General features: G+C 52.2%; 1 protein-coding gene across 6 annotated transcripts in view; it reads right to left on the minus strand.

Annotated features, from left to right (window-relative positions):
- Positions 1 to 8,435, minus strand: part of DENND3 (DENN domain containing 3) — a 69,228-nt gene extending 60,793 nt beyond the window's left edge. For 4 of the 6 annotated variants that reach the window (XM_089898660.1, XM_089898659.1, XM_089898658.1 and 1 more), the window contains exon 1: positions 8,227 to 8,432. In XM_089898660.1, the coding sequence (XP_089754786.1) occupies positions 8,227 to 8,328 (102 nt within the window). In that variant the 5' untranslated portion in view covers positions 8,329 to 8,432. Of the gene's footprint in view, positions 1 to 8,226 lie in introns of all 6 variants that reach the window. The other 2 variants (XM_089898663.1, XM_089898662.1) reach the window with 1 other exon arrangement.
- Between the last annotated feature and the right edge of the window lie 13,733 nt (positions 8,436 to 22,168).

A 22,168-nucleotide genomic window follows, 5' to 3' on the forward strand; every position in this document is an offset into this window, starting at 1 on the left:
ATTTTCTACGAAAACATGCTCATCTATTTCCTCCGCACATGAGATGTTACATCCACAGAGACTGGGCGATATCTCACGTCACTGCGGGACAGCTCTTGGTATAAATTACAGAGCAGCAAACGAGTTCCCTCATCGATCGACCCCTCTTCCTGAAACTTCCCAAGGCCGCCTCCTTTCTGCAATTTCACCTCTCCAGCCCGCTCCTTGGCAGCCCCCTGCAGACAGACCCCCAGGGCCAATCCTTGGCCCCAGTCCCGCCTCATGCAACAGCCTGCAGGGCAGTCTCTACACTCCTGTGGTTCCAGGTATGCACACAGGGACAGCTCCCAGGGTTCTGCCCCCAGGTATGGGGCCTCTGTGCCATCCCAGCTGTACCCAACTGCCTCCCAATATACGCGGTGAGTCCCTTAAACATGAAGCCCACACTTATTTCCGAAAACTTGATCATCCACCTCTCTGCTCCTCTGCGGACAGGATGGCACCACCAGGGCATTTAGAGCTGGACCGGCGCTATGGCCCCTGACTCCCCATCGGGAAACCCACACCTCGACGGCGGGCCGCAGAAAGGTCTCTGAAGAAAGCCCAGCGGCTGCCCCATCCGCACCACGTTTGCAAACCTCTGGCTCACAGTAGGTACAGATTCACTGTGAACTAATCGTCACGGCTGCTGCCGAGAGAACAGCCCCACCTCCTCCCACCTGGCCCGACGTCCACTCTCCCAAAGGGGGACGGGGGGGGGTCCCCCATCTAAAGAGCACACATGACTCGTCCCTCACCTGCCACAACAGCGGTGGCTCCAGCTACCCGGCGCCAGCCTCTTACCCCAGCAAACCAGCCCTACAGACCCATCTCTGTCCCTCAGCCAGACCTAAGAAGTGTGTTTGTTTCTACACATTACCATCCTCACACATATTCCCGTGCAGGTATCACACGGTGCATGTGTCACGTGACAGGCCGACCACCTGCACTGGCTGTGCACCTGGCAGCAGGCCAGCCTGCTTCCAAAGCCAGGGCGCCCAAGCCACTCACGACTGAAGCCCTCAGTCATCTCAACCCATGCGCCTTTGTCACGACGCTGTGCTTCTCCCTGCCCTTCACTCTGCCTGGCACGTGCCCTGCCCCCTCCTCACCCCACCTCCTCACCAGCGACCCCCCCCAACACTCATTGGAGGGGGCGTTTCCTCACCCTGCAGCCAGGGACACACACCTCCTCCAGCCATCACGCCTGGCTCATCATCTCCTAGAACTTCACCATCCGGAGTCGACCTCCCCATCACCTCCTAGAGCATCGCTGCCCGGCACAGTGGTCCTACATCACCTTCAGAATGGCGGGCCGGGCTGGGCTGAGGCAGGGATGGTGTGGCCCTCCTCTCTGCAGCCCCACAGTCAGCACAGAGGATGGCTCTGAGTGGATGCCGTTCCTCCATTCCCACCCTGGCACTCGTGATGTCTTGGAGGTATGCTCAGTCTGCATGGAAAATTGGTCATTACGGTAAAGCCAATGAACTCCGTAATTCCCACTAGCTACCTTTAGTCACTGAAAGTGAGGTGGCCACAATCCAGCCAACTTGGCATTTAGCAGTTCATTACACATCTGTCTTTTTTTTTTCCTCCGAAATGGAAATCCCTGTTGTCTTTTCTGATTGGATAAGCAATACAGTCTCATTTTTAAAAATTATAACAATATAGAAATAATAAAAGAAATAATGATAGAAAGGGAATGCCTTCCCCATAATCCCATGACTCAAAGGTAATGTTCTAAACAGCATGGGATACATGCTTCCTATTTTTAAAATGTATACATAAATATAACTTTTTCATAAACACAATTATATTTAAATGATTTCATCAGATTTTTTCCCCATTTAACCATACAGTGTGCTGACTCTCCTGTTGACACTTTAGCATGTCCCATTGTGTACAATTCAGTACCACCCCTGCCCAATCCCCTTCCGATGGACAGCTGGGTTGCTCCCAAGTCTTCATCATACTAAACAACAGGCAGCAATGAGGTCTCACCCAAATACACTTGCACACGTCTGACTCTGTAATTAGAATAAACTCCTAGGTATTTTATTCTTTTCGTTGTGATGGTAAATGGGATTGTTTCCTTAATTTCTCTTTCTGGTCTTTCATTGTTAGTGTATAAGAATGCAAGAGATTTCTGGGCATTAGTTTTGTATCCTGCAATTTTACCAAATTCATTGATTAGCTCTAGTGGTTTTCTGGTGGCAACTTTAGGAATAAACCTACCTAAGGAGGCAAAAGACCTGTACTCAGAAAACTATAAAACATTGATGAAAGAAATCAAAGATGACACAAACAGATGGAGAAATATATAGCATATTCTTGGACTGGAAGAAGCGATCTTGTGAAAATGACTATACTACCCAAAGCAATCTACAGATTCAATGCAATACCTATCAAATTACCAATCGCATTCTTCACAGAATTAGAACAAAAAATGTTACAATTTGTATAGAAACACAAAAACCCCAAATAGCCAAAGCAATCTTGAGAAAGAAAAACAGAACTGGATGAATCAGGCTCCCCATCTTCAAACAATACTACAAAGCTACAGTAATCAAGACAGTATGGTACTGGCACAAAAACAGAAAGATAGATCAATGGAACAGGATAGAAAGCCCAGAGATAAACCCACGCACATATGGTCACCTTATCTTTGATAAAGGAGGCAGGAATGTACAGCGGAGAAAGGACAGCCTCTTCAATAAGTGGTACTGGGAAAACTGGACAGGTACATGTAAAAGTATGAGATTAGATCACTCCCTAACACCATACACAAAAATAAGCTCAAAATGGATTAAAGACCTAAATATAAGGCCAGAAACTATCAAACTCTTAGAGGAAAACATAGGCAGAACACTCTATGACATAAATCACAGCAAGATCTTTTCTGACCCACCTCCTAGAGGAATGGAAATAAAAACAAAAATAAACAAATGGGACCTAATGAAACTTCAAAGCTTTTGCACAGCAAAAGAAACCATAAACAAGATGAAAAGACAACCCTCAGAATGGGAGAAAATATTTGCAAATGAAGCAACTGACAAAGGATTAATCTCCAAAATTTACAAGCAGCTCAATAACAAAAAACCAAACAACCCAATCCAAAAATGGGCAGAAGACCTAAACAGACATTTCTCCAAAGAAGATATACAGACTGCCAACAAACACATGAAAGAATGCTCAACATCATTAATCATTAGAGAAATGCAAATCAAAACTACAATGAGGTATCACCTCACACCAGTCAGAATGGCCATCATCAAAAAATCTAGAAACAATAAATGCTGGAGTGGGTGTGGAGAAAAGGGAACACTCTTGCACTGCTGGTGGGAATGGGAATCGGTACAGCCACTATGGAGAACAGTATGGAGGTTCCTTAAAAAACTACAAACAGAACTACCATATGACCCAGCAATCCCACTACTGGGCATATACCCTGAGAAAACCAAAATTCAAAAAGAGTCATGTACCAAAATGTTCATTGCAGCTCTATTTACAACAGCCCGGGGACGGAAACAACCTAAGTGTCCATCATCGGATGAATGGATAAAGAAGATGTGGCACATATATACAATGGAATATTACTCAGCCATAAAAAGAAACGAAATTGAGCTATTTGTAATGAGGTGGATAGACCTAGAGTCTGTCATACAGAGTGAAGTAAGTCAGAAAGAGAAAGACAAATACCGTATGCTAACACATATATATGGAATTTAAGGAGAAAAAAAATGTCATGAAGAGCCTAGGGGTAAGGCAGGAATAAAGACGCAGACCTACTAGAGAACGGACTTGAGGATATGGGGAGGGGGAAGGGTAGCCTTTGACAAAGCGAGAGAGAGGCATGGACATATACACACTACCAAACGTAAGGTAGATAGCTAGTGGGAAGCAGCCGCATAGCACAGGGAGATCAGCTCGGTGCTTTGTGACCGCCTGGAGGGGTGGGATAGGGAGGGTGGGAGGGAGGGAGACACAAGAGGGAAGAGATATGGGAACATATGTATATGTATAACTGATTCACTTTGTTATAAAGCAGAAACTAACACACCATTGTAAAGCAATTATACTCCAGTAAAGATGTAAAAAAAAAAAAAACGACAGTATGGTACTAGCACAAAAACATAAATAGATCAGTGGTACAGGATAGAAAGCCCAGAGATAAACCCACGGACCTATGGTCACCAAATCTATGACAAAGGAGGCAAGAATATACAATGGAGAAAGGACAGCCTCTTCAATAAGTGGTGCTGGGAAAACTGGACAGCTACATGTAAAAGAATGAAATTAGAACACTCCCTAACACCATACACAAAAATAAACTCAAAACGGATTAGAGACCTAAATATAAGGCCAGACACTATACAACTCTTACAGGAAAACATAGGAAAAACACTCTTTGACATAAACCACAGCAAGATCTTTTTTGACCCACATCCTAGAGTAATGAAAATAAAAACAAACAAATGGGACCTAATGAAACTTAAAAGCTTTTGCACAGCAAAGGAAACCATAAACAGGACAAAAAGACAACCCTCAGAATGGGAGAAAATATTTGCAAATGAAGCAACGGACAAAAGATTAATCTCCAAAACATACAAACAGCTCATGGAGCTCAGTATCCAAAAAACAAACAACCCAATCAAAAAAGGGGCAGAAGACCTAAATAGAAATCTCGCCAAAGACGACATACAAATGGCCAAGAAGCATATGAAAAGATGCTCAACATCACTAATTATTGGAGAAATGCAAATCAAAACTACAATGAGGTATCACCTCACACCTTCAGAATGGCCATCATCAAAAAATCTACAAACAATAAATGCTGGAGAGGGTGTGGAGAAAAGGGAACCCTCTTGCATGCTGGTGGGAATGTAAATTGATACAGCCACTGTGGAGAACAGTATGGAGGTTCCTTAAAAAACTACAAATAGAACTACCATATGACCCAGCAATCCCACTATGGGGCATATACCCTGAGAAAATCATAATTCAAAAGGACACATGTACCCCAATGTTCATTGCAGCGCTATTTACAATCGCCAGGACATGGAAAAAAGCTAAACATCCAATGACAAATGAATGGATAAAGAAGATGTGGTATATATATATATATATATATATATATATATATATATATACAATGGAATATTACTCAGCCATGAAAAGGAATGAAATTGGGTCACTTGTAGAGAAGTGGATGGACCTAGAGTCTGTCATACAGAGTGAAGTAAGTCAGAAACAGAAAAACAAATATCATATTAATGCATATATATGGGATCTAGAAAAATGGTACAGATGGATGAACCTATTTCCAGGGCAGGAATAGAGACGCAGATGTAGAGAACAGACACGTGGACACGGCAGGAAGGGGAGGGTGGGACGAATTGGGAGATTAGGATTGACATATATACACTACCGTGCGTAAAATAGCTAGCTAGTGGGAACCTGCTATAAAGCACAGAGAGCTCAGCTCTGTGCTCTGTGATGACCTAGATGGGTGGGATGCAGGGGATATAGTATGCATATAGCTGATTCACTTCATTGTACAGCAGAAACTAACACAACATTGTAAAGCAATTATACTCCAATAAAAATAAAATAAAATAAAAAGGATAAACTCCTGAAAGAGCAATCCTGGGCCCCAGAGGGTTCATATGTTACTTTCTGATACATGTTGCAACTGCCCCACACCCCGCCCCCCCACCACCCCCCACCACCCCAAAGATGATGTCCATTTCCACAGACTCCGCCCAGGGTAGCTTCCTGCTCTTCCCTCCCAGACACTGACTTACTAAAAAGTAAAAAACCACAACACTCTAATTCATGTGAGGCATTGTTAGATGACATAATGGCATTGATCTGCACTACAGGATTGGCTGTCATTTGTGAAATAAAACAGAAATAGATTTTTTAAAAATGCTCTAGAAGAGTCCAACACAGTTGCCAGTAGCCACATGCGACTATTTAAATTAATATTAAATGAAATATAAAATCCAGTTCCTCAGTGGCACTAGCCACACTTCAAACACCCAGTAGCCGCATGTGGCCAGCTGCTACCATACTAGAGGGTGGAGGTGAAGAACACTGGCCGTCATCGTGTGCAAAGTGTCTGTTGGACAGTGGTGCTCTAGAAATGGAAAGCCAGGATGCTCTCTCCACCAAAACACATAAAAGCGTGCCTTCACCCACAAGATTTACGCCAGTGACCTACACTATGAAAGGTGCTCTGAGCACTTTTCCACCACCCTGTGATGGATTTGTGATGGATCCCTTCCCATCTATGTGTTTAGTCTCCATAGCAACCAAGGAGTAGAAGGAAATGTAACTGACCACAGTAATTCACTGGGGATGGAACTGTATTTTCGAATTCTTTGTCACTAACCTCAATGAAACAAACACCACCCCATCTAAGGAATAAATAAAAACATAAAGTTAGGACACTACACTACCCTAACATCAGGCTGGCTATCTCTCATGCCTCTGGGCTTCTGTTTTCATGTGTCACCCAATAGGAATCCCTGAATCAGACAGAAACGGTGACTTTTAAAAGTAAAATTAAAAGTCATTTAAAAGCCTTGGACATTCAAAGTAGAACTGCTATAAAAATAAAACTGAATAAATGATATCCTGTGTTTCATGAACTGTAGCATTAACGTAGGCCTTACAGTGGGGATGTCACTCCATTTCACAACACTCCTTCTTCTCCTGCGCCTTCAACTGTTTTTCCCTCCACCCTTTGCCGAACCCCTAACAGAAGCAGAGTATAGAATAAAGAGGAGGATGGCTAAAATGCGGAGTGGCCGACTGCCCACTCGACTTGGGAAACGTCGCAGTCTGTTTAGTTCAGGAAAGTACCACTGTAAATATTCCGGATGATTCATCCTCTTCCCATCACGGCAACGAACAGACATGCTGTGATCACCCAAGAAGCGAGATGCCCAACGGTGGAGAACACCAAAACTGAAACCGGGTCACTTCCTATCAGAAGGAAAACGAGGTAATGCCATTTGGCACTGAGAGGCAGGGAGACAACTCAACTCAATCCACAGGGTCAGAGGAGGCAGAGACCAAAGGGGGACCCAGACGCGATGGGGGTTCGCGGAGTGAGAGGGGGAGGGAAATGCAGAAATCATCGAAATTGGCCTTATACTAAAGCCAAGGCGTAGAGACCACCAAGACATTATCAGACATTTATCCGGGTTAACTTTGCAACATTTAGCTCCTCTTGGTGATGCCCAGTCAACCCTGCAGCCTTAAATACTCAAAATGGCTTTCTCTGCCTCTCCTTGCTGTCGTCTGGAACCAGATGAAAGGACCTGTCCAGATAACTAGGCAGTAGAGTCGGGAACTCTCCGAACACACCGAGCACCACCACTAACCAGAGAAAAATGATAGAGTCCCAGACATCTAGGCCAAGGGAAAGAGAGGGCCACAGACCCACTCCAAAGAAAGCCAGGGTTCCGGAACCAAGAAGTGAGAACACAGGGAAGAAAAAAGGAGAACGTCCCAAGCTGCAGTCCCGGAGGAAGGGACGCGAGCTTGCCGCTTTGGCTGCCAGGGTGCAGAGCGGAGCACAGGTGGAGGCGGGCTGCAAGTGTTTCACAGTGAAAAACAGCTCGTTTCATCGCATACCGACTAAATGGAGAACATATAAAGGCGGTCCTTACATCTTACCGAAAATATCCTTATGCTGTGCCTAGAACAGCACCGGCCCCTAGGAAACCGTGAATCTGTGGAATGAGTGAAATCATTTAATAGCGGACAAGGATTCGGTGCTGGAGGCCGCGGAACCCCAGGCGGCCCAGCCGCGTCTTCACCTGACCCAGGTGGGCGTCCTGAGACAGAGAAGCCGAGCGGGACGAAGCGTTTAGGAAGCGGCCCGACGGACGCGAGCTTCTCCATCACACTTCATCGCGGTGCGACTCCAGCGGTGTCACCCGAGAGGTGCTCCCGGAGGGGACGGGAGGGGAAGGGGCGGGAGCCCCCAGCCGGCTGCCACTCGCGACTCCACCGCGCCTGCGAGAACAGCTGCTGCTCTCGCCCCAGGAGGCTGGAGGTGGCCGGCCCGGCCGGACCTCTGCGCAACTTCCCCACCCCGCGGACGCCCGGGGCTCCATGCGCACCCGGCGGGGCGCGCTGGGCCCGACCCCGTTCCCCGGCCGCCCCGCCCGCGTCTGTGTCCCCGCCGGGCCTTACCTGCTCGGGACCACGGAGGCTGTCCCGGGGGGCCCCCAGCAACGCGCACAGCTCCAGCAACCCCGAGGGCAGCGCCAGGTACTGCGGGGCGGGCTCCGCCATGGCTGCTCTGCGGCCGCGGCTGGCTGGGCGTACCCCGCGCGGGCGCCTCGGGCCACCCGGCCCCGAACCCGCGCCCCGGCCGCAACTTCGCCCGCCTCCCGGCCCAGCGCCCGCGCTAGCTGCAGCCGGCCTCTCCGCTGAGAGCGCCGTCCGCTGGGCGGGACGTGAGGGGCGGGGCCTGAGCGGCAGCGGGGCCTGAGGAGGCTGAACGGAGAGGGGCGGGGCCTGGCGGGGCCGGGCTCGGGGCCCGGCGCGAGGTCGTCATTTCCGAACCGGGCCGGCGGGCTCCGGCGCGTGCGCGGCGTCTGAGCGCCCAGCCCTCTCCGTCGGCCCAACCTTTCCCTGCCGGCAGCCACCTCCTCGGCGAACCGGGAAAGAGGTGGGCGGGGTCCTCAGGTGGCCCAGGAGGGCGCCCAGCCTCCGGGGCCGAGGGTGCGGGAGTCACCTGCTCTCGCAAGCCTCCGGGCCCAACCTTGGAGGGACTAAGGCCGGGGGCGCCCCCTGCCGCCGCCGACTCCAGGAAGCCCTCCTGCGAGCAGGGCCGTGGCGTTGGCCGGTCGTGGATGGCAGGAAAGGCCGGTGGGCATAATAACTATGCCCGGTTAACCTAAGGCTGGCCAAGTCTGCTAAGAGGTTGAGTAAAGTTCAGCAGGAAACAGGGTGGGGTGGGCGCCGCTAGACTAGAACGCGAGGAGCGCAGGACTGAGGAGGGTCCGAAGATGGACAGGGTCCTTCCCCGGCCAGCTGCAGGCCTGGCCTGATCCCGGTAGACCGTGGGCCTCCCCAGCCACAGGCTGGGGCCAAGAGGCTGGTTTCCGTGCCTGGTCAGTGGCACAGAACTTGAAGGGGACGCCGGCCCCAGTGCTACTAGCTCTGCCTCCCAGCCGACGTTGGGCAGTATCTATACAACCGCGTTGGAAATGATACCAAAGGAACTTTCCTAGTTCCAATAATCTATGATTCTTTTTTTAAAATCTGAAATGCTTAATAATAATGTCAAGCAATAACTACAAAGCAAGGTCAAAATGAAAGCAGGGTTGGGGGGTGTGGGTCTGGAGGCCAAAGGATTCCTTCATTCTTTCCAGCCTGGTGAGGCCCCCACTGACCGCAGCCTGACTCACACGGGATCTGTGTTTCACTGTTAAGTCATCTAACGATCATGAATCACAGCTGGTTCTCACTCAGGTCTGGAGGCTGCCCAGCATCCCTGGCTCTCATCGGTGAGCCATGACCAGTAGTTGCAACCACTGACTTCAAAAGGACAGATTTTGCTCCTAATGGTCTAGCTCTCTCCACGCTGTCCTGGTTGTTGGCAGCCTTGGCAGAGGGCAGGGTGGAGTCTGTCACCTGAGAATCTGCAGTGCCCAGGAGAGAGACTCACAGATGCCACTGGAGGCTTGAGCAGAAAGGCCTTGGGCTTGCAGGGACCTGGGCTGGCGTCTGCCCCCCTGTGTGACAGCCAAGCTCCTCAACACCCCGAGCTTCGGCTGCCTGTTTGTTCAAACACTGCCAGGTGTGGCCAGGACTCAGGAGGTAAACACTAGGCAGCTATCTCGGTGAGGACCCAGTGAGGTTCAAGCAGGAGCAGGTATCCCTATTCCTCCGAGAGGTGCAAGGGTTTAAGGAAGGGAGCTCCAGGATTGAGGTGGAAAGTCTGGGGCCTGCTGTGGGCGGGGCTATGGAATTCCCCTTTTCTAGGCCTCCCTTTCCTCATCCTTAACACTGGAGTAGGGGCCAGGTGATCTCAGAGGGGCCCCTAGCTCCGCGCTCTTGCTTTTTAATAAGTCCCTGTTACTCATTCTGCAGGGACTTCCAAAGTGCCTGCAGTAAGATTTGCCCCACCCTTGAGAGTGCTAATGGATTGGAGATAGAAGTGCAATCAAAATCCCAGGTGGGGCTTCCCTGGTGGCGCAGTGGTTGAGAGTCCGCCTACCGATGCAGGGGACGCGGGTTCGTGCCCCGGTCCGGGAAGATCCCACATGCCGCGGAGCGGCTGGGCCCGTGAGCCATGGCCGCTGAGCCTGCACGTCCGGAGCCTGTGCTCCACAACGGAAGAGGCCACAACAGTGAGAGGCCCGTGTACCGCAAAAAAAAAAAAAAAAAAAAAATCCCAGGTGGTGTAAGGGTCACGTAGGGCTGATGATGCACTTGAGGGGGAAGGGAGGAGCAGAGCCTAGCTGACAAGCCCGCCGCCCGGGTGGGTGTCACTGCTGCACGTTAGAGCCGGGGAAGCGGAGCTCAGATCAGTTATGGAACCTGCTGACACGGTGCCCGCCTTGCAACAGACTTTCATGCGTAGGTTACCCCTCCCCTTCTTCCGCCCCAGCCTGTGTAATTTGTTTGCTGTTCTATCCAGCTCTCAGGATTACTGTGCAGATCAAGTGGGAAAATAGGTATGAAAATAGTTTGTAAACCATAAAGTACTGATGCAGAAATAGGGGACGAGCACAACGTTGTGAATTTATTAAATGACACTAAACTACTTTGAAATGGTTAATTTTCTGGAATGGAATTTCGCCTCAATAAATGATTTTTTAATGGCATTTTAGAGGACTGCAGTCTATCAACACTTCTTTGGGCATTTTAGCAGGGGTTTAGGTGTTAACCAGAATTTTTTTGAAAAACGTATAGGGAGCTCCATAACATTGGATTTGACAATGATTTCTTGCATCTGACATCAAAAGCACAGGCCATGAAAGAAAAGTAGATGAATTCATCAAAACTAAAAACTTTTGGTGCTACAAAGGGCATCCTGAAAAAAGTGAAAAGGCAACCTACAGAATAAGAGAAAATGTTTGCAAATCATATATCTGATAAGGGATAAATATTCCACAGCTCAACAATAACAAAACAACCCAATAAAAAATGGACAAAGGATTGAATAGACGTTTCTCCAAAGAAGATACACAAATGGCCAAAAAGTTTTCAATAAAAACTGTGACCCCGCTCTATTTCACACATCTCCCCAGATGGTTTAGTGCCCAGGTGCACAGCTTTCTCAGCTTGTTCCTATGCTGCTTCAGAACCATCTGTGATGTGATGTAATACCTTTATATGTAGATATAAATACACAAATGCAACCAGTTTATTGAGGACTTGGTGGTTGATGTGAAAGTGAAATGGTCTCCAAGTAAAAAAACCTCAGTAACAACAGCAAAAGTAGGGGACAAATGTGTGGGATATTCAGCGTTCTTCTTTGTCCCTTGAAGAAGGGGAGAAAGGGTTCTGGTGGTCAGTAGCAGGGTTTGTGTCCAGATGACAGCATGTGGGCATTATAACTGGACAGACCAGCCTTTTCTCATCCCTGCATTAAAAGTCAAACCCTGCGGTCCCAACTGAGCGCTCCAGCCCCACCTCTCCCTGGGCCCCTCCTGCACTCCTCAGACTCCTCAGCATCCCCCAGGTGTGTGGCACTTTCAGGCTTCCCTGCAGGCTGCCTGGGATGCACATTCCCTGCTCTGGCCTGCACCTGCCCTACCCTGTCTCCTGCCCCCGTGGGAAGCAGGGCAGAACCCTCTACTCTGGATTACAGCGTCTTCATCCTCAATTGTCTGCTGCAAATCCTGATTCCAATATTTGCTAAGTATTTGACCTTGGACAAGTTACTTCATCTCTCCAGGCCTCGGTTTCTCAACTATAAAGTGGGGATGATAATAGTACCGCTTCTCAAGGTTGTTCTGAGGGTCCAGGGTCACATAGACCACCATCACTGGTCAGGTGCAATCAGTGTTATCTTCTACTATCATCGTTTACAGGAATTGTCTACAGGGCCTGTGCCCCGACTTGATGGCATGTAGGGACCGGGCCATGTTGACACACATACATAACACAAACATCCACACGCAGCGGGCACACGATACCTGCTCTCTGACGCAGTCTGCAGCCTTCAGATGCGCTTTATCAGGTTATAACTTTTTAAAAAACGTTTAAATTCTTTTGCCTCACAAAGATTCTGAGGTAGAGGTTAGCTGGTTCTCCACACAAAAATGTAAGCCAAAAACAAACAAGCAAAAAAACCCAAAAAACTAACCTAGGGCTTTCCTGGTGGCACAGTGGTTGAGAGTCCGCCTGCCGATGCAGGGGACACGGGTTCGTGCCCCGGTCCGGGAAGATCCCACATGCCGCGGAGCGGCTGGGCCCGTGAGCCATGGCCGCTGAGCCTGCGCGTCCGGAGCCTGTGCTCCACAGCGGAAGAGGCCACAACAGTGAGAGGCCCGCGTACCGCAAAAAACAAACAAGCAAACAACAATAAAAAAGAAATGTAAGCCAAGCTTCAACATTTCTTGGGAAAGTACAATCACATACCTGTTAGCAAAGAAAAGCATGAGTATGAATAAACAGTTTTCTCCAGGAAATGAGGGGACCAGCATGTGGAAGGAAGAATGTTTACCACATAGAAACCAGAGGTAAACTATTCCACATCCAAGCCCCTCTAACTAGCTGTCTGACCTAGGACCTCCCTTTACCTCCCAAGCCTCAGTTTCCTCATTTCTGTTTATTGAGCACCTACTGTGTGCCTGGTCCTGTAATAAGAACTGGGAACACAAAGAATAAAATACAAAATATAGACTCCACCTACCCCCACCCCACCCCACCCCCGCCAGGCTCCCAGCGCAGCAAACGTGTGTTCAGTGGAGGGAAGGAAGCAGAGGGTGTGTGGAATCGGGGAAGTGACCCAGGGAGACTCAGGCAAGAGGAGAGCCCCTGAAACTAACCTCGAAGGGTGAAGAGGCATTTTCCGGGGAGAAAAGGCACAGAGGGCACGGCACAGCATGGCAGGCTACACAGAGGGAACAGTATGGTGTGTGCAGAGGCCCACGAACCAGCACTTGGGTTCTGTAGCCATAGGAGCTGGTGAGAGATGTGTGTCTGGTGCCCCCTGCTCTGTCCGCACCCCTGGAACAGCACCCAGCGCATGGTGTGGGCTCCACACATGCCTGGGGTTGGTGGGCAGGGACAGATCGGGAAAGCTGGCATCTATCCTGGGGATCCTGCCAAGTGGCGGAGGACTTTGACTAGGAAAGAAATGGGGCCAGACAGGTATGGGAGAGGGCTGACTCGGGCTCTAGGGCAGAGGCAGGAAATCCAATGGGAATTCTGCAGTCATCAGGCAGGGGAGGGAGGGGTCTGAATGGACAGTGGGTGCAGGGGGCAGGGCACAGAGTGAGAAAGTCTCAGGAGGCAACGGGGAGGGGGCCACCTGACCCCAGGTTTCTCCCCACTGGCCGCACAGATGAGACTGGCCCCCGTGCCACCTCCCCAGTGCGGACGACACCACGTTCTAGAGGCTTGTTGGTCTGTCTTCCAGATGCTCCGTTAGCAACCTGGGGGCAGGGATGCAGTCGAGATGCCTCTGCTCTGTCCCCAGAGCCAGTCAGAGGCCAGCACAGAGCAGGCCCTCACTCGTGCAGAAAGATCCCACGAGGACCAGGCAGGCGGGGGCCGGAGGAGCCTCGGGGGGACAGATGACCTTGGCAGGCCTGTGGATGTATACATGGGACATCCCACGGGCTGTGTGTGTGTGTGTGTGTGTGTGTGTGTGTGTACTGTCATGTTTAGGTCTGGGCCCTTTCTTCCCTCTCCTGTGGTGGGAAAGGTTGGGAGGAATGTAAGAGAACCAGAGGGCAGTTACAATAGACGGCACGTAGGCTCTGGGCAGTGGGCATCAGGCGGTGAGCCTGAGCCATCACCCAGCGAGATGTGATGGTGTCACAGCAAATGGCACAGGTGCTGCTAGTCGTCAGGGTAACCATGCCACAGGAGGGGTCCCCTCGCCCAGTGCCCAGTGCCCAGTGTCTGCTCAGACAGTGTGCTCCTGCCCCAACCAGCCATAACCCCATCGTTAGATGTTGCTTTCTCCAAAAATTTAATGAATTAGAGGAAGCCGTGTGTCAGGAATGCTAACTCCCCAGGCCCATGTGGAGACTGTACAATCTGAGCTCAGCATCTCACGGGATTTTGAAGGGTGCAAACGGTCTCTTCACACTGGCCACAGGAAAGAATCCCATGGAATGTTTCAACAAACCTCTCTGCTAGGCCCTTCCCCAAGCTGTGGAGGACTGGGTGTTGGCCGATCCCAGGCAGCTGTGGTCCTACAGGCCCGCCTGGCCACATAAGGTGCAGCCAGGCTTCAAAACCACTGGGCTGGACTTCCCTGGTGGCACAGTGGTTAGGAATCCTCCTGCCAATGCAGGAGACACGGGTTCGAGCCCTGGTCCGGGAAGATCCCACATGCCGCGGAGCAGCTAAGCCCATGTGCCACAACTACCGAGCCTACGCTCTAGGGCCCGCGAGCCACAACTACTGGGCCTACGTGCCACAGCTACTGAAACCTGTGCGCCTAGAGCCCGTGCTCCGCAACAAGAGAAGCCACTGCCATGAGAAGCCCGCGCGCAGCAATGAAGGCCCAACGCAGCCAAAAGTAAATTGAAAAAAAAATCACTGGGCTGTTGCTACATTTTGTCAGTTGCAAAACAGAAGTAATAATGCTTCCCTCCCCCAAATAAAACCCTTTAGCTCTGCTCAGCAAAGGTTATTGCCTACTGTGTGCTGACCACTGCCGTGCCTGACAGTTCTGGTGGGTAGTGGGGCTGAATTAGAATCTGCCCTGACGTGGACCTGGCCCAGCGCCGACGGCCGGGTGACCCCGGGCAGGCCATTCTCACCCTGTGCACATCCGTTCCCAGCGCCCAGGCCTACGTCTGGCACAAAGCAATAGGTGCACAGGAATATTTGATGAATGAAACAAAGTTCCACTGACCGTTGATTAGGGTCCATCTGCACAGTGGGGGGGCGTTTAGCAGTGATTCTCTGACACAATATTGAATAAAAGAATAAAGTCACAGGAAAACATACACTGTGATGTCATTTAATGAGCGTGCACAAAACACACGTATGTAAGAAAACCCTGAAGAACAAGGGGTAGTGATACCAAATTCTGGGCGGGAACAGGCTAGGTTCTGTGATCCTTCAGCGGGTGGGGCAGGGAGTGTCTGTGGTAGAATGGTTGGACGTGTTCTTTGTAAACACTTTATCAGAAAAAAAGAGAAAGTCAATGGTTTCATCTATTTCTGGAACACTATTATGTTTAAGATAACGCGATTGCGGTGAAGATACTTCTCCAAATTCAAATACCAACCAACTATCCCAGACCCTAATCCCTGAGAAGGTGGCCTGGAGCTAGAAAAAGGCTGAGAGAATGAGAATGAGGATGAAATGTGTGACTTCAAAAGGAAAAAGGGAAGCTAGCCCACCGCCTCATGGGCTGTCTCAGGGGTCCTGATGGGCTGGTGGCCAAGGGGATGCCCATTCTGAAACTCAACCGCCCCCCAAGAAGGGTCTCCCTTAAAGAAAATTCTGGGAAGAGAAGGATGGTAGAAGGGAGACCTGGGACACTTTGGCCTAGGTGCCAGGAGCCTGTTTACACTCCTGTGTAGGCGCCTGTGGCTGCAGAGCCGCTGTGCAAACAGGGAGGTGCCAGGTCAGGGTCCACACGGCTGGGTAGCCACGCTCCTCCTCTGGGTGAAGACAGACAGGAAGCTGCGGTCCGGCTGCCGCTGTGTGTTCAGGCTAGAGGAAGGGGACAGATGTGAGAACTGTCTTAACTGATCCGGACTAGGAATCAAGACAAATAAAAATAGAGAGCTAACAGTAAATGGGTGGGAAAGGGGAAGTCAGGTACCAGTCCGCTGGAGGGCCCAAGAGGGAAGCCCAAGGCTATTCAAGGTTATTTCCCACTGCACCTTCTGTTCTCGTTGCCCTGGAATGTGCTCTCCCCTTTTCTCCCCGGATAGCTCTGACTTACCTTTCATTGGCTCAGGTACCCCCTCCTCCAGGAAGCCCTCCCTCCCTACTTCCCGCACCCAGGCTGGGTGGCAGCCCTCCCCACCCCATCACACCTCTTGAGCCCTCATCGTATCCCTCTGACCTTGAGGCTCCCATCCCCTGTGCCTGCTCTTGGGCTCCAACCTTGTAACCTCTCAGTTGATCCTGGCTCGAGAGCCTCAGCTCAGCCCCTCTCACGCGGGCACTTCTCCTGAGAAAGGGTCCTGCCCTGTACCCCAACCAGTGAAAGGGGCACAAGCAGTGGAGGCAGAAAGATCCAAGACCAGCCCCAGCTCCATCCTTCACTAACTGCAGGGCGATGGCAATGCAGACCCCAGAGGCTGGTGTGAGGGCAAAGGGGATCCTCGGTAAATGCTGACACCCCGCTCCACTTTGCTTCCGACTTTCCCTCCTTGGGAGCCTCTGCATGCTGCAGAGCCCGGCCAGGGCAGATGGAGGCGAGGGGCCGCCCGTAGCAATTGTGCACCGGCTGCTGGTTACGCACCTAATGGATGCTTTGTGTGCACAATTGTGTTTTCTTCTCCATCACCCCCCCCAGCCCATGACCAGGTGTCACCCCATTTGGCAGATCAGGAACCGTGGCCCAGCAAGGGGAGCCCCTTACCCAAGAGCACATAGCGGTCAGTGGGGGGACGCAGATGCATTCCCCGGGTGGGGTGGGCCGCCAGCGCCCAGGCCCCTGCCTGAGGCGGACCTGCTCACCTCAGGCCGCTGGCTCTGCAGGTGGTTCTTGCTTGGCGGTTAACAGGGCCTCCCACACTGGAATGTTATCATTAGAAGGGATTTTCAGACCATTTGTGAAACCCAGTCAACTCTTAACTCCCCCGGGCAGTGAAAGTTCAGAGCTGGAAACACCTCCTTCCCGTCATAAGAACACATTCCGAGAGAGGAGGTTAGTCCAGGGAGGCTCTTAAAGGAGCCCGTGGAGGCCAGTCCTGAGCAGGGCCACTCCCTCCCACCAGCCCAGCAGCGTGGTCCTGAGCCCACCCACAGAGAAGTGTGCTGCCCCCAGAGGTGCCCGCTTGCCCGGCCCCACCAGGAAGTGGGGCTGGGGGGCACGGGCGGCTCAGGCCGCATCACAAACGTCTCCCGGTCCCCGGAGCAGCTCAGGTCAGAGCAGCAGCTGGGCTCTCCTGTCCGTCTTCTGTCCCTCTTCGCCTCCAAACCCAAAGCCAGGCTAAGCCCAGGGTCAAGGAGGGGCAGAGGCCTGAGGCCCAGCTGCTGCCCAGTCCCCTTGCTTCTCTCTCAGCTGGCCACCCACCGAGCCACCAACACCCATTTCCTGGTGTGTGTGTGTGTGTGTGTGTGTGTGAGCCTGGGGGGACATTGAGAGCCAGATGGTGGAGGGGGGCCAGGGCAAGGGAGGGCCCTAGACCTGAGTCTCCCCCGCCCCCATTCCCGGGCCCCCTCCCACCTGGGACCCGCTGAGACATCCTTTTCAAGCACATGGAGCCCTTCCAAGAACTCCACACAGTTGTTCACGGAAGGAAGCAGCCGCTCCCACGTCTAGCAACTCCCCCCGCCCCTCCCGTCACCCGGCTCCTGCGTGGACAAGCGAGGGCAGTGACAGGGGCCGCAGATTAATTCCATCCAAGGGTCCGAAGGGTCCGGAAGGCCTGGGGGGAGTCGGCCGAGGGTGGGTTTGTTTAAAACCCAGTTTAAAACGCAGCGTCACTGCCTGAAACACGGCCCTCGCCCCGCGGTGGGCTCTGTTTTGGGAGCTCTTTCCCACTCCTGCACGAGTGAGACCCTGGAGAGAGAGGGAGGCGCCCTGATGCCAGCCCCTCACCTGCCTCTGGGCTGGGAGGGGTCCCGCTGCTTCAGTGAATGAACAAGCCAGTCCTGTTCTTGCTGCAAAAATCACTCTGCAGGTGCTGGGAGCCCTCAGGCCAGGCCCCAGGTGGAGCGCTGGAAGCAGAGAGGAGGAGGGAGGCCCCAGTGACAGGGGTGCCACCAGGCCTGGAGCCCCACTCGGCCAGGTGTGCCTCATCCTGCTCCCACAGCCCTGGTGCATCTATCACCTCATGCCCCTCACTCGCCTGTCTCTCCAGCCTGCGAGGTGGTGAGCTCCCCGTCCTGATGCTGCACCCACGCCCGGCCCTGCCCTCGTCCCTCCTCCACTGGGTACTTGGCGCTGGGTCGTTCTAGTCCTGTGCTGCCCAACTCGGAAACCAGCCAAACGAGGGCTAGTACTGCCACGGGCGGCGTGAAGGGAGCCTGCTCTAGATTTCAAAGACAGCACGAGAGAAGGATGTAAAGTACCTCCTTACTAATTTGTACATTGATCCGTGTTGAAATGATAATATCTTAGATACGCCAAGTTAAATAAATGTTTTTTTGCGGTACGGTGGGCCTCTCACTGCTGTGGCCTCTGCCGTTGCGGAGCACAGGCTCCGGACGCGCAGGCTCAGCGGCCATGGCTCACGGGCCCAGCCGCTCCGCGGCACGTGGGATTTTCCCAGACCGGGGCACGAACCCGTGTCCCCTGCATCGGCAGGCGGACTCTCAACCACTGCGCCACCAGGGAAGCCCGAAATAAACGTATTATTAAACTGAATGTCACCTGTTTCTTTTACTTTGTTTAACGTGGCTGCTAAGCTTACCTCTGCGGCCGGCATTCTATTTCTCTTGCACAGCACTAGTCCGTATTTAATGAGCTTTGAAAAGGAAATCTGGAAGACAAATTCACTCATGCACTTACACTGATATTAATTGAGCAACTACTATGTGTCAGGAATGCAGAGACAAGCCAGCCATGTCCCTGCCCCCCGGAAACCTCCGTAGAGGGCCAGGTACCTGCCCCAGGCCACGCTCCGAGGTCGTGCGGGCGCAGGACTCAGACCAATTTCCGGGGGGTGCTGCTCCACACCCTGGCCCCCGAGCGTGCTGGTGGCTTGCTCAGCGTGAGTGTCAGTTTTTCCTTCTCAGAGACAGGCCGGCACAGGGCAAGTTCCCTCCACATCTCTCCCTGCCTGAGTGGCTGTCTCATGCCACTGTGTTTCTCTAAGTCAAACAGGGGGGTTGTCTACAGGGTGAACGAGGGGCCCCTGAGCTGGGGTGGGTGATGCACCCACACAGGGCCAGCACCCAGTGGCCTCTTGGGTCATGGACCCCAATCACATCCCACCAGACATAGAAACAGGAGGAGGATTTATAAAGAGGACGCCTACAGTTTAGTATGTGCCACGAGGGTTTTCTTACAATCATTTTGAACCTATTTTTATTAAAGTCTTTATAAAGACATGTAAATGAAGGTGCCGAGTCAACCTGTAATTCTGCTCTTTCCCTTAAGGTGAAATCTTTCTTTAGACTAAAATTCGTTTATGAAAAGTAAGCTTTCCTTGAATAGACCAAGTGCGTCTCATGCTGTGATGTCTCCCCAAGTCTGTTTAATCCCCAAACTGGTCAGAAAGTCTATCTTGTCATGTTACCTCGCTGGGAGCCGTTTGGTGATAGGTACCAAGTATAGTTTTGTACCTGCTATAGTTTTTCCAAAAGCATTTCATTCTCACGCTGATTTTTGCCACCTCACCACGAAAGCTGAGCATCCTGGCTTGTTCGGACCTGATGTATTTAACAAATGCTCAACTGATGATTCTAATTGGGAAAAAAGAAAAACCACCCAGAGAAACATATAAACGATCTAGGCTGGAGGAAGCGCTTGGCTTCTTCACAACTTGCAAAACTTAGCAGAGCTCTTTTTCATTTATTTTTTCTTCAGTAGAAGTATAGTGGATTCACAGTGCTGTGTGAATGTCTGCTGCACCGCAGACTGACTCAGTTATACACATATATGCATTCTTTTTCATATTCTTTTCCATTATGATTTGTCATAGGATATTGGATATAGTTCCCTGTGCTCTACTGTAGGACCTTGTTACCCATCCATTCTATATGTAATAGTTTGCATCTACTAACCCCAAACTCCCAGTCCCTCCCTCCGCCACCCCACCTCCCCCTTGGCAACCACAGTCTGTTTGCAGAGCCCTTTCTAAAATGCTGGTGTTTGAAGCTATATCTGCGGATGGTAAGCGCACCACTTGTTGTTTTAGAATTATCTACATCTGTTATCACTGGATCCTCACCACGTTGCACCAGGCAAGAGCGAATATCCCTATTGCTTTTTTTTTTTTTTTTGACCTCACCACGCGACATGTGGGATCTTAGTTCCCCAACCAGGGATCAAACCCGTGCCCCCTGCATCGGAAGCGTGGAGTCTTAACCACTGGACCGCCAGGGAAGTCTCTCGAATATCCCATTTTACGCAAGAGAAACCTGGGGCCAGCGCTGGTCGGCGTCTGACAGCTGGTGACGAGAGGGGAGAAGGCTTGCTGGTCACCTCCTCCCGTCGACACCACATCCGCTCTGGGCTGGGACCCACCTGCCCCGTCAGTCAGGCCTACTTCATAAAATGCGAGCGGGGACTGGTGGGGCGGAGCTGGGAGTCTGTGGGAGGCCCAGTGAGACCTCAGGGTGTCATGGAATGAAGGGCTGAGCTTCTGCAGCCAAAGCCTGGTCCCCCCAACTCGCCACCACCTCAGCTCAGAGCATCTTTGTTACCCTGGCCTTGGGCAGGTCCTCCACCTGCCTCCTGTCCCTGCTACTGGTGACCACCACCAGGTGCCTCCTTGACTAGCCTGGCCTTGTGGAGCCCCTAGGCACCCAGCTCGGGCGGCCCTTGGCCTGACACTCCTGAGCCGATGCTGCAGCCCCAGGGAGCCAGCCAGGCCCCTAGCAGCAGTTTCTCCACCGGACGGCCTTGCGCTGGCAGAGGGGCTGGTCCACTGCGGCCTCCTCCTGTGCGAATGGCCCTCAGGGGAGACCCAGCTGAGCAGGAGGCATGGGTGGGGACACCGTTGCCCCCCGGTCTCTCCCTGTCCCTCCTCTGCCCTGGACACCCCGCCCCCCGCCACTCTCCCCAGGCAGCGCACGACTGGGTCATCATTCACTTCCCTGCTTAAGGGCTTTCGCTGGTGCAGTCCCCTTAGCACGGCTTTCCAGGCCCCCACAGACTGTTCAGTCTCAACTCCAACCCACGCCCTCCACTTGCCCCCAACGCCCACTGAACTCAAATGGCTTCAGCATGGCTAGTTCTCCAGGCCCTTCGATGCCACTGTTCTATCCCCACCTGCCCCACCCACACCTCCTTCCTGAAGGCTCCCCGGCTCACCTGTGCCCTGCATCCCTCGCATGCCTGCTTTGGTGTGCGACGCTGACGGCAAGATGCCAAGTCCAGGGTCCAGGGATGGTAGGCAGTCAGACATGGGGCTAAACCTTGGAGGCACAAAGATGAGCGAGGCAGGGTCTCTGTCACTGAGGGGCTCAGCTGCTGGCTCAGCCAACAGACACAGAAACACTCTGTTCCAAAATAATGTGCTAAGTGATCACGCCGGGGTGTTGCCGGACAGACAGGGGCCTCGCCAAGCAGAGGGGAGGTTCAAGGAAGTCTTCCTCGGGTACGGCTGTGTGAGCAGAGGCTGGGGGACCACCTGTCCTGGTTCACCCACATCTAGCACCCAGAGTCCTCCTTCCCAGGAACCCCTCCATCCTAAAGGCCCGTGAGGCCCCTGAGCCCTTCCTGGCTCAGAGGCAGGACCATTGGGGGAATAGCCCGGGGACCTTGCCGTGGGCAGTTTGTATTGGCCAATTCACAGAAAAAGCCCCCAGTGAGCTCAGAGCTGTGTGTCCCCCGCCCCATTCTGCACACCCACAGGCCCATCCTTCCTGACCACACACACACAGGCCCGAGGAACTGTGAGTGCCCCATAGGGTGGGTTTAGGTGTGACCCACCTGAGACACCAGGTTTGGGGCTTGCCGGGCGGGAGTGGGGGTGGGGGTGGGGGTGGTCTTGCATGAATGCCTGAATGAGTGAAAGAATAAATGCATGAATGAATACATGGCTCCTCCTTTCTCTTTAAAGCTGCTTTGCAAATAAAGGATGGAGCAAAGCTGGTGGGTCATTCTTGCGTCACACGCCTCTCCCCCTACAGAAGC

Source organism: Delphinapterus leucas, chromosome 17, assembly GCF_059928025.1.
Source record: "Delphinapterus leucas isolate spDelLeu-1000000601 "Yukka" chromosome 17, BTC_Dleu_Yukka2, whole genome shotgun sequence".
NCBI lineage: Eukaryota > Metazoa > Chordata > Mammalia > Artiodactyla > Monodontidae > Delphinapterus > Delphinapterus leucas.